This window comes from Arachis ipaensis, chromosome B05 (assembly GCF_000816755.2).
Source record: "Arachis ipaensis cultivar K30076 chromosome B05, Araip1.1, whole genome shotgun sequence".
In the NCBI taxonomy this organism is placed as follows: domain Eukaryota; kingdom Viridiplantae; phylum Streptophyta; class Magnoliopsida; order Fabales; family Fabaceae; genus Arachis; species Arachis ipaensis.
The window spans coordinates 70159226-70173156 of record NC_029789.2 but is presented as its reverse complement, the minus strand read 5'-3'; the positions used below and the strand labels follow the sequence as shown (position 1 = coordinate 70173156).

The following is a 13931-nucleotide window of genomic DNA, read 5'->3' as shown; positions in this document are numbered from 1 at the left end:
GACTATTATATATTTCTGGAAATCCCTGGATGTCTACTTTCCAACGCAATTGAGAGAGTGCCAATTGGCTTTCTGTAGCTCCAGAAAATCCATTTCGAGTGCAGGGAGGTCAGAATCCAATAGCATCTGCAGTCCTTTTTCAGCCTCTGAATCAGATTTTTGCTCAGGTCCCTCAATTTCAGCCAGAAAATACCTGAAATCACAGAAAAATACATAAACTCATAGTAAATTCCAGAAATGTGATTTTTATTTAAAAACTAATAAAAATATAATAAAAATTGACTAAATCATACTAAAAACTACCAGAAAATAATGCCAAAAAGGGTATAAATTATCCACTCATGATGGTGCCATTGGAGTGAGAAAAGAGGTTTGAAAGGTTGAAGAAGAATACAAAGAGAGTAAGCAAACTTCAACACCAAACTTTGGACTTGATTGTCCCAATCAAGAAAAGGAAAAGAATGGTAAAGAAAACGAAATGAAAAGAGGAGGGAGAGTGTGGAAGTTCTTTTCGTGTATGAAGTTAGGGTTCGAAGTGTGAAGAAAGGTGGGAAAGTGAGTGGCTTTTATAGGGGTGAGAAGTGTAGTCTGGAGGGTGGGAAGTGAAAACAATTCAATGTTTTCCCACTTGGTGAATGGCGCCTAGCATGGGAAGAGGCGCCAATCCTTATCCTTTTTGGCTTCCTGCATGTGTTGAGTTCCAAAGTGCAAGTACACTTTGACTCATTGCTTGATGAGCCATTAATCATGTGGGGCCCTTCCTCTCTCCTGAAAATAGAATCCGAAAACCCTATTAGTGAAAAAGAACTTCTTTACATTTTCTCTATCAACACCTCTCTGTTTTTTGAGAATTTGTGACACTGTCAAAACTAATAGAATCCACCCTGACATATACAAGCTTCTTCTATTCCCATTTTCACTGAGAGACAAAGCCACACATTGGTTAGAAACCTTCCCTAAAGAGAGTATCACTAGCTGGGATAATTTGGTTAGCAAATTTCTAGCCAAATTCTATCCACCCCAAAGAGTCATCAAGTTAAAAACTGATGTGCAAACCTTCAGACAGCAAGAAGGAGAATCATTGTATAAAGCTTGGGAGAGGTACAAAGCTCTAATCAGAATGTGTCCAGAAGGAATGTTCAGTGAATGGGTGGAGTTGCAGAATTTCTATGAAGGCTTATCCTTACCTTCAAGGAAAGTTTTGGATTATTCCTCAGGAGGATCATTGCAAATGATGAAAATTGGTCAAGAGGCACATGATCTCATAGACATGGTGGCCAACAATGAGTACTTCTACACCTCTAAAAGGCAAGCAGCTCCAAAGAAAGGTGTATTTGAGCTTGAAAGAGTTGATACCATACTAGCTCAGAACAAACTCATGCATCAGCAGCTTCAACAACAAATTGAATCAATGTCAAATAGAATGGATGGATTGCAACTTGTAGCAGTGAGGACACTAACCAACCATCAGTGGTGTAGGGACAGCAACAAGAGCAAGTGCAGTACATGCACAATCAAGGTCCTGGACCAAATGACTTCCATGGAGATACTTACAACTCATCCTGGAGAAATCACCCCAATCTGAAATGGGGAGAGAACCAAAACCAGCAGCCTTGGCAAAGAAACTCAAACCAGAACAATTCTAAAAACACAAACCATCAAAACACTAACCAAAATTAATACAGAAAACTACAAAACAGTCAACCTCAACCTAACTACTATCCACCCAACAACCCATCCACTAACCAAAATAACTATCATCCACCCTTAACATCCCATAATCAACCATAACCACCCCAAGAATCTCAGAGGATCTCCAACTTGGAGATGATAATGGAAAAGATGATCAAGCACCAAGAATTGGCCAACAAAAATCATGAGGCTTTACTGCGGAATCTAGAGAGGCAAATTGGTCAAATATCAAAGCAAACAGTGGCTGAAAGAGCACCCAATGCATTACCAAGTGACACGATTCTCAACCCCAAGGAAGAATGCAAAGCCATCCAATTAAGGAGTGGAAGAACATTGGTAAATGACAAAGAAACTAACAAGAGGCCAGCTGAGAATGATAAGGCTAGCAGTAAGGAAGAAGTGACACTAAAAAACAAGCAAGACCAAGAGAAGCTCAAGGAGAAAGAGGAACAACCACAAGCTTCAAAAAAGGAAAAGCAAATCATGGAGGAGCAATCACAAGAACAAAGGAAAATGGTGAAGGCTCACACCCTTCCTCTGTCATATCCTCAAAGATTTCAGAAGGAGATCAATGATCAACAGTTCCCCAAATTTCTAGAAGTTTTTAAGAAGCTAGAGATCAACATTCCACTTGCTGAAGCTCTAGAACAAATGCCTCTATATGCAAAATTTCTCAAATAGCTCATCAATAAGAAAAGGAGCTGGAATGAGAAGGAGACATTGATCTTAACCCAGGAATGTAGTGCAATGATTCAGGAAGGCTTCCCACCAAAACTCAAAGACCCTGGGAGCTTCTACTTGCCTTGTACCATTGGTAACACAGTCATTGACAAGGCACTGTGTGATTTGGGCTCCAGTATCAATCTCATGCCTCTGTCTATGATAAGAAGGCTATCTATAGAAGAAGTGAAGCCTACACAGATGTCATTGGAGCTAATGGATAGAACTCTGGTAATTCCCAAGGGGGGGATTGAAAATCTCTTGGTCAGAGTAGGAAAATTCATATTCCCAGTAGACTTTGTAATCCTGGACTTAGGTGAAGAGGGGAATGACTCTATTATATTGGGAAGACCTTTTCTGGCCACAGCAAGGGGCCATCATTGATGTTGAACAAGGAGAAATGACTCTGAGGGTAAATGATGAGAAGATCACTCTGAATGTCTTCCGGAAAATACAGCACACTGTTAAAGAGAAAAGCTACATGAGGGTTAAAGAAGAAGATGTACATTGGAAACAAAAAGCCAAGGAGACACTCCTTAGCTCACCTGTGAAGTATGAGATCGACATTGGAAAAGAAAAAGAGGAAAAGGAACATGTGAAGGTTGAGAAGAGAAAGAAGGAATAGATTGAAGATTTGATCATTGGGAAGGAAGTTCCTGACATAAAACCTGATGTAAAGACAGAAGAGCCACCAAAAAAGGGAAAGAAGAGCAAGAAAAAGGTTCCAAAAGGGTGGAAGAACAAAAGGATACCAACTGAAGGGTTCTCAAAAGGAGACAGAGTAAGATTGATATACCAGCAGTTGGAGATAGATCCACAAACTGATGATTACTATATTGTCAATAAGATACTCTCACTAGAGCATATGGAGGTTGATCATCAGCGCACAGGAAGAAGGTTCACAGTGAGAGGAGACAAACTGAGGCACCACAATCATCAGCCACGCTAACAAGGGACCAATGTCAAGCTAGTGACAATAAAAGAGCACTCCATGGGAGGCAGCCCATGATTTAATATTCTTGCTTTTGTTTTAATTTCAATAATTGATGGTTCTTCTAGCATAAATTTGAGCTCTCATGAGTAGATTTGATAACTGCACACATCATTTTTGAAGCATATGCTTGATTCCTAAGTTTGGTGTGCCTAAAGGCACTCTAAAATAGCTTTTCATGTATAATTGATCATAGAACCATTTTGGGATATATACTCATTCATTTTGTTTAAGTATATAGCCAAACCTTAAGTTTGGTGTCTATGTATGGTATGAATTACAAGAAAATCGTTTTTACTCAAAGGCTCAAATTCATGAATAGAAAAACCATGCATTGCATCATTTTATGAGTTTATGGTAGCATGGTAGCAAATAAAATGTTCCTTATAATGAATATACCAACTATGACAGATATTCATTGGGTTTTATATGGATCATTTAGAAGAAAACAAGTTTGGTGTTCACCAAAATTTTGTTCAATTTCTAAGGGGCATGGTTGCTTATTCATAAATGAGGAACACATAGCAACATTTTCTTTTTATATATATATATATTACACCACCACCATATGAAATTTAAAGTTTGAGCTCACTATTGCCTTGATTCACGTGGATAGAAATGAAGGAGATTGGGAAAAAGACAAAAGAATGCATGCATATTCGGTTGTCACAAAAAGAGGAAAGCAAGTCACATGTGCATGCATGGGGAAGCACAACGCTGCAGGAACCAGCACCTAGAAGGCCGGACCATGTGCCCAATGGAGGAGCAATCCTTGTCTTTAACCATCTCCACATGCAGGCCGTCCATTTCATGGATCTTCAACAATAATTTGCTCAATCCTCACCCTTTATTACCACATAACTGAACCTATGCCTCCCTCCAACAATGCCTTCCTTTCTATAAAATGGCAGTAGCACTTCTCAAGATCACATATCATTGCTTTCTTCATACATTCATCCCAAACATGTTGCATCATCCTTCTCTCACCCAACGATATCACACAACACCTTAACTCCCATTCCTTCCATCTTAAACCATACCTAAACCAAATTTCATCCTTTATTCTCCCTTCTTTCCTTCATAATTCATGGCTTCATCAAGTTCCAGAAGAAGGAAAGGAAAGGAACCAAGTGTAGCCAAACCACCAACCTATGATACCAAGAGATTTAAGTCTCAATTTCATGAATCAAGGTATTATAGGCAAATGGAATCAAAGAAAGTCATTCCAGAGATGGGGTTCAGACTAAAAGATGGAGAATATCCCATCATGAGAAGAATAACCGTAGAGAGGAGATAGGAACTTCTATGTGAACCTCTCATAGACATAAGTGCAACCATGATAAGAGAATTCTATACAAATGTTGTGAGGTCAAGCAAGACTAGCCCTCCCTACAAGAGCTATGTTAGGGGGTTGAGGTAGATTTTAGCCCATCATCCATCATGAGAGTTTTGCAGATAAGAGTGATAACCTATGGAGAACCCAGCTTTGATGACAGAATGTAGGGTGATAATGATCCCAATGAGATACTAAGTGGTTTATGCCCTGAAGGCAAAGACTGAGAAAGGGAATCAGAAGGAAATCCAAGCTGCTTGAAGAAAATAGATCTCATACCTGAAGCCAAAGGTTGGTACGAGTGACGTTAGGATTTTTGCCAGTAAAAAATTTCATAAAAACAGTAGCGTTGTAGATATAGTCTCTAAACCGACAGAAATCCCTTCGTACAAACGTTTTGGTTGTCACAAGTAACAAACCCCTTTTAAAAATTGTTAACCGAGTATTCAAACCTCGGGTCGTCTTCTCAAGGAATTGCAGGGAAGTAATAAATCTACTGGAATAAGAATGCCTTCAGATGGGAAGCAATAATCATGTAAATAAAAGAAAGCAATATTAAACTGAAATACCTCAAGTTGCATTAACAAAAGAACTTAAATCTGACATAGACATGCATGGAAAAATAAATAAAAGAACATTGAACCTGGATTGAGAGTCACTCCTAAAACTAAGAGAAGTCCTAAATCCTAATCCTAAGAGAGAGGAGAGAACCTCTCTCTCTAAAAACTATATCTACTCCTAAAATTGTGAATGTGAAAGCTTTCTTATGAATGGATGCAGTCCCCCACTTTATAGCCTCTAATTTGTGTTTTCTGGGCCGCAAACTGGGTCAAAAACAGTCCAGAATTCGCTGGTTTCGAGTTTTGCTACGCTGGTTTTTCGTCACTGCGACGCGGTCGCGTCACCTAGCGTTAGGGGAACTATAGCATATTATATATCATATCGAAGCTCCGGACGTTAGCTTTCCAACGCAACTGGAACCGCATCGTTTGGATCTCTGTAGCTAAAGTTATAGCCGTTTGAGTGCAGAGAGGTCAGGCTGGACAGCTTAGCAATTTCTCCAACTTCTTGCATTCCTTCCACTTTTGCATGCTTTCTTCCCATCCTCCAAGCCATTCCTACCTTATAATATCTGAAAACACTTAACACACATATCAAGGCATCTAATGGTAATAAGAGAGGATTAATAATAATCAAATATAAGATCAAAGAAGCATGTTTTCAATCAAAGCACATAATTAGGAAGGCAAATGTAAAACCATGCAAATAGTATAAATAAGTCGGTAAAGAGTAGATAAAAACCACTCAATTGAGCACAAGATAAACCATGAAATAGTGGTTTATCAACCTCCCCACACTTAAACACTAGCATGTCCTCATGCTAAGCTCAAGAGAATCTATAAAGAAATGAAGAGGAATGGTAGAATGCATGAAATGCAACCTATCTATATGAATGTTGCAAAAAATGTTTCTACCTACTTGGTTAAAAGTAAATAAGCTCTTCAAGACAAACATAAACCAGATTTCACTAATTCAAATCATACAATAAAAAGCAAGTAAACTTGTAAGAAGACAGCTCATGAAAGCAGGGAACATAGAATCAAGCATTGAACCCTCACTGGTAGTGTGTATCACTCTAATCTCTCAAGTGTATAGGGTTATTCACTCTACTCTTCTCTAGTCATGCTTTCTAAACCTTGTTCTTCATCTAACCAATCAACAATATTTAATATACCAATGCAAACGTCATGAGGTCTTTTTCAAGGTTGTAATGGGGCCAAGGTAAGGGTAAAGGTATATATATGGCTAAGTGAGCTTTATAAATTGAATCTTTAATTAACCTAAGCTCTCACCTAATATACATATACTCTATATACTTTTTAAATTCATGCCTAGCTACCCATAATTCCCACTTTTGTATAATTCCCATACTCATGTACCAAATTTTCTTTAATTTTTATCACATGTGCATTGATCATTTATTAAACTTAATATTGGGGTAATTTTGTCCCCTTATTTACTTATTTATTGAGTATTTTTGGATTTTTCTCTTTTTTTTCTCTTTGTTTTTTTTCTTTCTTCTTTTTTTTTTATTTAGAGAAACAAACATAACTTATCAATGCACATGGATTTTCTATTATTTTTCTATTTTGATTTTTCATGAGTAGGTTCCCAAATTCCTGATATTCAAATAAATTAAAAACATGACACATTCCCTTATTAACCCAAGTTCCCACAATTTTCCCATACTTAGTTTGATGCACAATCTCTATCTTAAGCTAACCAAAGATTCAATTGGGATATTTAATTGTTTTTCTGCTTAAGGCTAGTGATGTGGTAAAATACAGAACAAATGGGGATTAAAAGGCTCAAAGTGGCAGACAATGGTGATTTAAAGGGTAGGCTCATTTGGGATAAGTGAGCTAAAATCAAACAATGGCCTCAATCATATGCAAGCATGTAAATATACTAAATATTGGACATATAGAGTGAAACAAAGTACAGATTACAATCATAGATAAAGAAACACACAGGAATAAAATATTTATGGTTAAATAATGTAACCATGTAAATAAGCTCAAAGTCTCACAGGTTGTGTGTTCTTTGGCTCAAAAATCATGTTCCAAATACAACTTCAAACAAGTTTAACACAAAAATTTTTAAAAAATTTTTATTTAAATTAGTGAAATTTTTTTTTTCAAAAATAGGATCTTAAAAAGAGATTTATTATTTTAACCAAGTAGTAACTAAATACACAAAATCAAATAAATATGCAATCAAATATACAGATGCAACAATGAACAAATAAAGAAAATAAGAATATTGGTGTTGAAAAGAAAGTACTAACCCACGGAGATCGGTATCGACCTCCCCACACTTAAAGGTTGCACCGTCCTCGGTGCATGCTAAGATGTACAAGTGGACGGGCTGTTCCAACTGTTGCTTTTCTCTAAGGATTGTGCAGATGGACTTGTCTGTCTCCCCATGTAAAATGTCTTCCGCTTCCCTTCCGGGTGGCCATCCTGAAAGAAAAAGGGAAGAAGAGTAACCCAGAAATAGAGATAAGAAAATAAAAGAAGTATGGGTTAATGCCAAATGATAAGGGTCTCATTTACATAGTAGCTACAACATGTAAGGAAGAAAACAATATAAGCCATGGCATACCAGTGGTGCAAAATTTGCAACCATGGGGAAAAAGGTGGGTAATGAAAGACAATGTAAATTCATGTCAATGCAAAAGGAATATCAGTAATATAAAAATTAGCATTGATTTAAATAATATTACCCAATCAGAATAAAACAAGTCATGAAGCACCAAGAAAATACCAGAAAATATGTAACAGTTGAATAAGAACATTTGGACACCAATAATAAATTTAGAAAAAAATAAAAATATGCAATGAATGAAAGTATGCAATTAAATAAAATGAAAGTGAAAAAGAATGAGAAGTAGAAAAAGAAAGTGAGAAAGGAGAGAAGGGAGAATTTAGGATTAGAAAAGAAAAGATAAGAAAATTGGCACTAATCTGGATAGGTTGTGCGACGCTGGCGACGCGATTGCGTGGGTGACGCGGTCGCATGGTGTGCGATATGGTTGGGTGACGCGGACGCGTGGGGCACGCGATCGCGTGACTCGATTTGTGCTAGTGGCGCGAGTGCAGCCTCGCGGTCGCACATCTCTCTGTTCGAAACTTGGTATTGCCAAAATCCAGGGTGACGCGGTCGCGTGGTTGATGCGATCGCGTGAGTGGCCATCATGGGGATATGACGCAGACGCGTGGGGCACGCATTCGCGTGGTGAGGCTTGGGCTTCCAGCACGATTTCAGCCCAACTCCAGCTCAACTTTTGGCCATACACCCTTTTTACGCCGATTTCAGGTCACGCGGCCGCGTGGGTGACGCGGTCGCGTGGGAGGCCATTATTCCCATATGACGCGGTCGCGTGGGGGGATTTGTGCCATTGGCACGCCTCCAGCGCTGCTCCTGCGTAACTTTCTGTTCAATTTATTATTCTCTCATCTCCTTGCGACGCGGACGCGTCGCTGATGCGATCGCGTCGCGTGCTCGCTTTTTTTTTTTTAATCTGAAAAGATGCAGAATGCAGTGTTAATATGAATGTGATACAAAACTCCAGGTTCAATAAAATAAAATGAAACTCAAAAACAAATAAAGCTAAATAAAAATGAAAAAGGAACAATCATACCATGGTGGGTTGTCTCCCATCTAGCACTTTTAGTTAAAGTCCTTAAGTTGGACATTTGATGATCTTCCTGTTATGGTGGCTTATGCTTGAACTCATCCAGGAATCTCCACCAGTGTTTGTGATTCCAGTAACCTCCGGGGTCCCAAACTAGGCATGTAAAACCCTTAAGAAGCTTCAAACAGATTCTTAGGCTCCTGGGATAACAGATGTCAGAGCAGATTCCAGGATCCCAAATCTTGCTTTTACACCCATCTCTGTTGGGATCTGTATTTTTCCAACTGGGTGATAAGTAATTTGAATTCTCACTGCAGCTACCAAACAGTTTCCTAGACCCATTCAGTTGAGCTTTACACCAACCTTTGCGTTTAAACTTAAAGCTTCCAACCATGATGAAACTTGTTGGACAACTCCAACCACTAACTATCTTCCTCTTACTCTCTATGCCACAAAGAGCTCTAATTTGACCATCCGTCTCCAGTAGCCCATATTCAAGTGGAATTAGAAAGCTAAGGGATATGAATTTTACCTACTTGAATGTTGTGAAGGATGATGGTAACTTAGGGGGAGGTATTTCTAATGAAATTGCAAGCTCCACTCCCTTGTGCTCTTCTCTGACAACTTCCACCTCCTTGTAAGCTTCTTCAATTTCAACCTCTTCCAAGTCTTCAACCAGGGTATGCCTTGGAGGTTGTACACCCTCCTCAACATCAAATGCAACCGTCTTAGAAGGAGGCTCTATGTCTTGACTTTCCCATGGAGGTTCAGCATCTCGCAAGTCTTTAACCACTTTTTCCTCTTTAATAATTACTGCTTTGTCCAGTAGTTTTAATATAAAATCGTACTCATCCTTGATGATTTGCTTTCCATGACAACTCCTTTTAATTGTTCTTTCATCTTCAAGGGTATTTACTACCTTCACCTTTAGGGCCTCCTCTAGCTCCTTATGAAGTATGGATTCGCAAAGATGATCCCTTCTCTCTTGTTCCATGTCAATAGCATCATTGGGATCATGTTGCTCTTGGATTGATGGATGTGGGTGCTCTTCCATGGATGGTGGTGATGGGATGGAGAGATCATTCTGTGGTTGAAAAGGAAGTGCACTAGAGCTTGAGGGTTGATTGTTGAAGGTATTTGGTGGTCTGATTTGGGCGACGAGAATTTGTATAGTAGAGTTTAGATTGGCAAGTGCTTTCTCCATGGAGGTTTGGGGTGGATCTATGTATGGTTCATTTGGTTCATAAGGTGGTTGGTATGGTAGATGTGGGTTAGGGTCATATGGAGGTGAATGGTGGAAAGGGGCTTGTGAGTATGGTGGTCCCAAGTTGTGTTGAGGAGGTTCATAGGCATATGATGGTGGTTGTTGATAGTCCATTGGAGGTGGTTGTTGCCATGATGGTTGATCAAGCCCTTGTGGCTCCTCCCATCTTTGATTGTTCCAACCTTGATGCCTGTTCTCATTGTAATTTCTTCTTCCTGCAACATAATTGTAACCAGACTCATAGCCAAAGGGGTGAGAGTTCATAGTAGCAAAATAAAAATTAAAAATGAAAATAAAAATAAATTTAAAAGGTTATTTAAATTTTGAATTTGAAAATTAAATTTTGAAATTTGAAATTTGAAATTTTGAAATTTGAATTTTTGAAATTTGAAATTTGAAATTTGATTTTTGAAATAAGATAAGATAAGATAAAAATTTTAAAAATAAAAATCTGAATTTTTTTTCGAAAAAAATTAATTAAAAATATTTTTGAATTTAATGAGGAAAGAGAAAAACAATAAAATGACACCAAATTTCAAATTTTTAGATCAAAACAAAGAAAACAATTAAGAACAGCCTGAAGGTCAAGATGAACGTGAAGAACAACTTGAAGATCAAGATGAACACTAAGAACAAATTTTTGAAAAAAATTTTTTTAATAACTAAATAAAAACAAATAACCTCTTAATTTATGGAAAAGCAAAAATAAAAATAAAAATAAAAACAAATAAACAAGCAAAAATAAAAAAATATTTACAATAACCAATAATAAGGCACACGTTTGCAATTTCTCGGCAACGGCGCCATTTTGACGTTAGGATTTTTGCCAGTAAAGAATTTCATAAAAACAGTCGCGTTGTAGATATAGTCTCTAAACCGACAGAAATCCCTTCGTACAAACGTTTTGGTTGTCACAAGTAACAAACCCCTTTTAAAAATTGTTAACCGAGTATTCAAACCTCGGGTCATCTTCTCAAGGAATTGCAGGGAAGTATGTTCTTATTATTGGTTATGAAGATTGTAAATTGGGGGTTTTGGAAGTAAGGTGGGAATATGTTATATGACAAGTAAAATAAAATAATAATAATAAAATCTCTTGGCAAGGTATAAGAAATTGGAAATCCAGACTTAGTTATCCTTATCAATAACAATGAAAGTTGAATCTTAATTCCACTTAATTAACCTTTACTAAAGCAAAGGAAAGTCAAGGGACAAATTGGTTTGATCTTCGAATCCTATTTATTTCCTAAGAAAAGCTTGGGATTATTGAAGTTCAACTCAATTGGCAAGATAACAATTAACAATTATGCTATTAATTTGGATAATTCCTGAGTTACTGATTTCTTAACCAAGACCAAAAGGGGAAAAATAAATCTACTGGAATAAGAATGCCTTCAGATGGGAAGCAATAATCATGTAAATAAAAGAAAGCAATATTAAACTGAAATACCTCAAATTGCATTAACAAAAGAACTTAAATCTGACATAGACATGCATGGAAAAATAAATAAAAGAACATTGAACCTGGATTGAGAGTCACTCCTAAAACTAAGAGAAGTCCTAAATCCTAATCCTAAGAGAGAGGAGAGAACCTCTCTCTCTAAAAACTACATCTACTCCTAAAATTGTGAATGTGAAAGCCTCCTTAGGAATGGATATAGTCCCCCACTTTATAGCCTCTAATCTGTGTTTTCTGGGCCGCAAACTGGGTCAAAAACAGTCCAGAATTCGCTGGTTTCGAGTTTTGCCACGCAGGTTTTTTGTCACTGCGACGCGGCCGCATGGATCACGCGGTCGCATTGCCTAGCATCAGGGGAACTATAGCATATTATATATCAAATCGAAGCCCCGGACGTTAGCTTTCCAATGCAACTAGAACCGCGTCATTTTGACCTCTGTAGCTAAAGTTATAGCAGTTTGAGTGCAGAGAGGTCAGGCTGGACAGCTTAGCAATTTCTCCAACTTCTTGCATTCCTTCCACTTTTGCATGCTTTCTTCCCATCCTCCAAGCCATTCCTACCTTATAATATCTGAAAACACTTAACACACATATCAAGGCATCTAATGGTAATAAAAGAGGATTAATAATAATCAAATATAAGATCAAAGAAGCATGTTTTCAATCAAAGCACATAATTAGGAAGGCAAATGTAAAACCATGCAAATAGTATAAATAAGTCGGTAAAGAGTAGATAAAAACCACTCAATTGAGTACAAGATAAACCATGAAATAGTGGTTTATCAACGAGCTAGTGAGAAGATCTATACTCCCCATTGCAAATACATCTGAGGTCACAATACAAAGAGCAATTCTGACATATTGCATACTTAGGGGTGGAAAAATCAATATCCCATAGCTCATCGCAGATAGCATTCAAGAGATGGCTGAAAATACTGGCAAATCAAGCATGCTTGGCCACCCAAGCACCATTCTGAGGCTGTGTAATAGAGCGGGAGTACTCTTTGAGGATGCAGATATAGATCGGGTAACAGGAGGCAGAGGAATCACCAAGCAAAAAATGGATGGTGTCCCTGAACCCGAAGAGGATAGAAGAGCTCAAGGAAGAAGGAGGAGACCACAAGTGGAGGAGGAACAAGCTTCTGGTGCAATGGACTTAAGCCAAATGCAAAGAACCATTGAGGAAATGTCTCAACAATACATGAGAGCACAGGAGCAACAACAGGAGCAATACTTGAGGCAACAAGAGCAGTACTTGAAAGCCCAAGAGCAACAAGAGCATTGGCAGCAACAAATGATGGAGAAGCAAGAAAACTTCCAGCTCAAAATGTTGGATCAACAGAGAGAGTTTCAAGCAAAAATTCTTGAGGGGCAAAGGGAACAATCAGCAAACTTTCAAGAATCATTTAATAGATTATCCCTATGACAGGCCAAGTATGGGGAGTACACCCAAAATCTCTACCAATGGAAGAATATATATCATACAATTGGAGAGCATAGGAACTTGGACAGAATTGAGTATGATATAAAAACTCAAGCAAAGTTGGACTATGTGGTCCATAGCATGCCAGTATTGAACCAACAAATCAAGCCATTTAAGCAATGCCAAGAATTGGTAGACCATCAGAGAGCAAAAGCCAAGAATAATGTAGCACACATGCAACAAGGATTAAAGGATGCTGGGTTCTGGGGTCAAGTAGACCACATTTGGGATCGGAGGTGCCTTGTTGAAGAACCCCAAGAAACAAACAAGAAGAGGAAGAAGAAAGCGGAATCCAGCAAAGGAAAAGAGCACAACAATTAAGAGGTGGTGGAGTCCCTTTTATAGTTCTAATTAAATAAGGATGATGCATATTTGAAACATGATATGACTCTAAATGTTTTAAGTTCTGCATTTTCATATCTTGGTAGATTATTATTAGGATTTGCATTATGCCTGTTATCACTCATTTGCTAAATTATGTCTTGTCCTTTTTGCATCAATAAGAGAAAATGTTTGAAATAGAAAGTGATTGTCCAATGTTGTAGGAATTAGAATAAAGACTTGTGGTGGTAATTGCTTGATTGGATGATAAGCTCAATAATAAAAGCTGCAGAAGAGAGTATCTCTTGTAGTGTGAACTTAGTTACTGTTATAAAACCTTCAATTAATGAACATCCCTGGGGAATGAAGAAAAGTAAGAAAGAAAAAGAGAAGAAAAGCCATGGATTGGCAACAAGAAAGAAAGAAACAAATAATAAGGCTAGACACCAATAGCTTGGACCTTAGGACAT

The 13931-nt window shown here is 37.8% G+C and overlaps 1 protein-coding gene across 1 annotated transcript; it reads left to right on the top strand.

Annotated features, from left to right (window-relative positions):
- Window positions 12580–13083, top strand: LOC107640692 (UPF0746 protein DDB_G0281095-like). Its single transcript, XM_016344197.1, has one exon. It carries the CDS (start codon window positions 12580–12582, stop codon window positions 13081–13083), a length of 504 nt encoding a protein of 167 aa, XP_016199683.1.

Bases quoted from the DNA above. Each gene is read 5' to 3' on its own strand.
- LOC107640692 (XM_016344197.1), top strand. From the start codon at position 12,580: ATGGCTGAAAATACTGGCAAATCAAGCATGCTTGGCCACCCAAGCACC.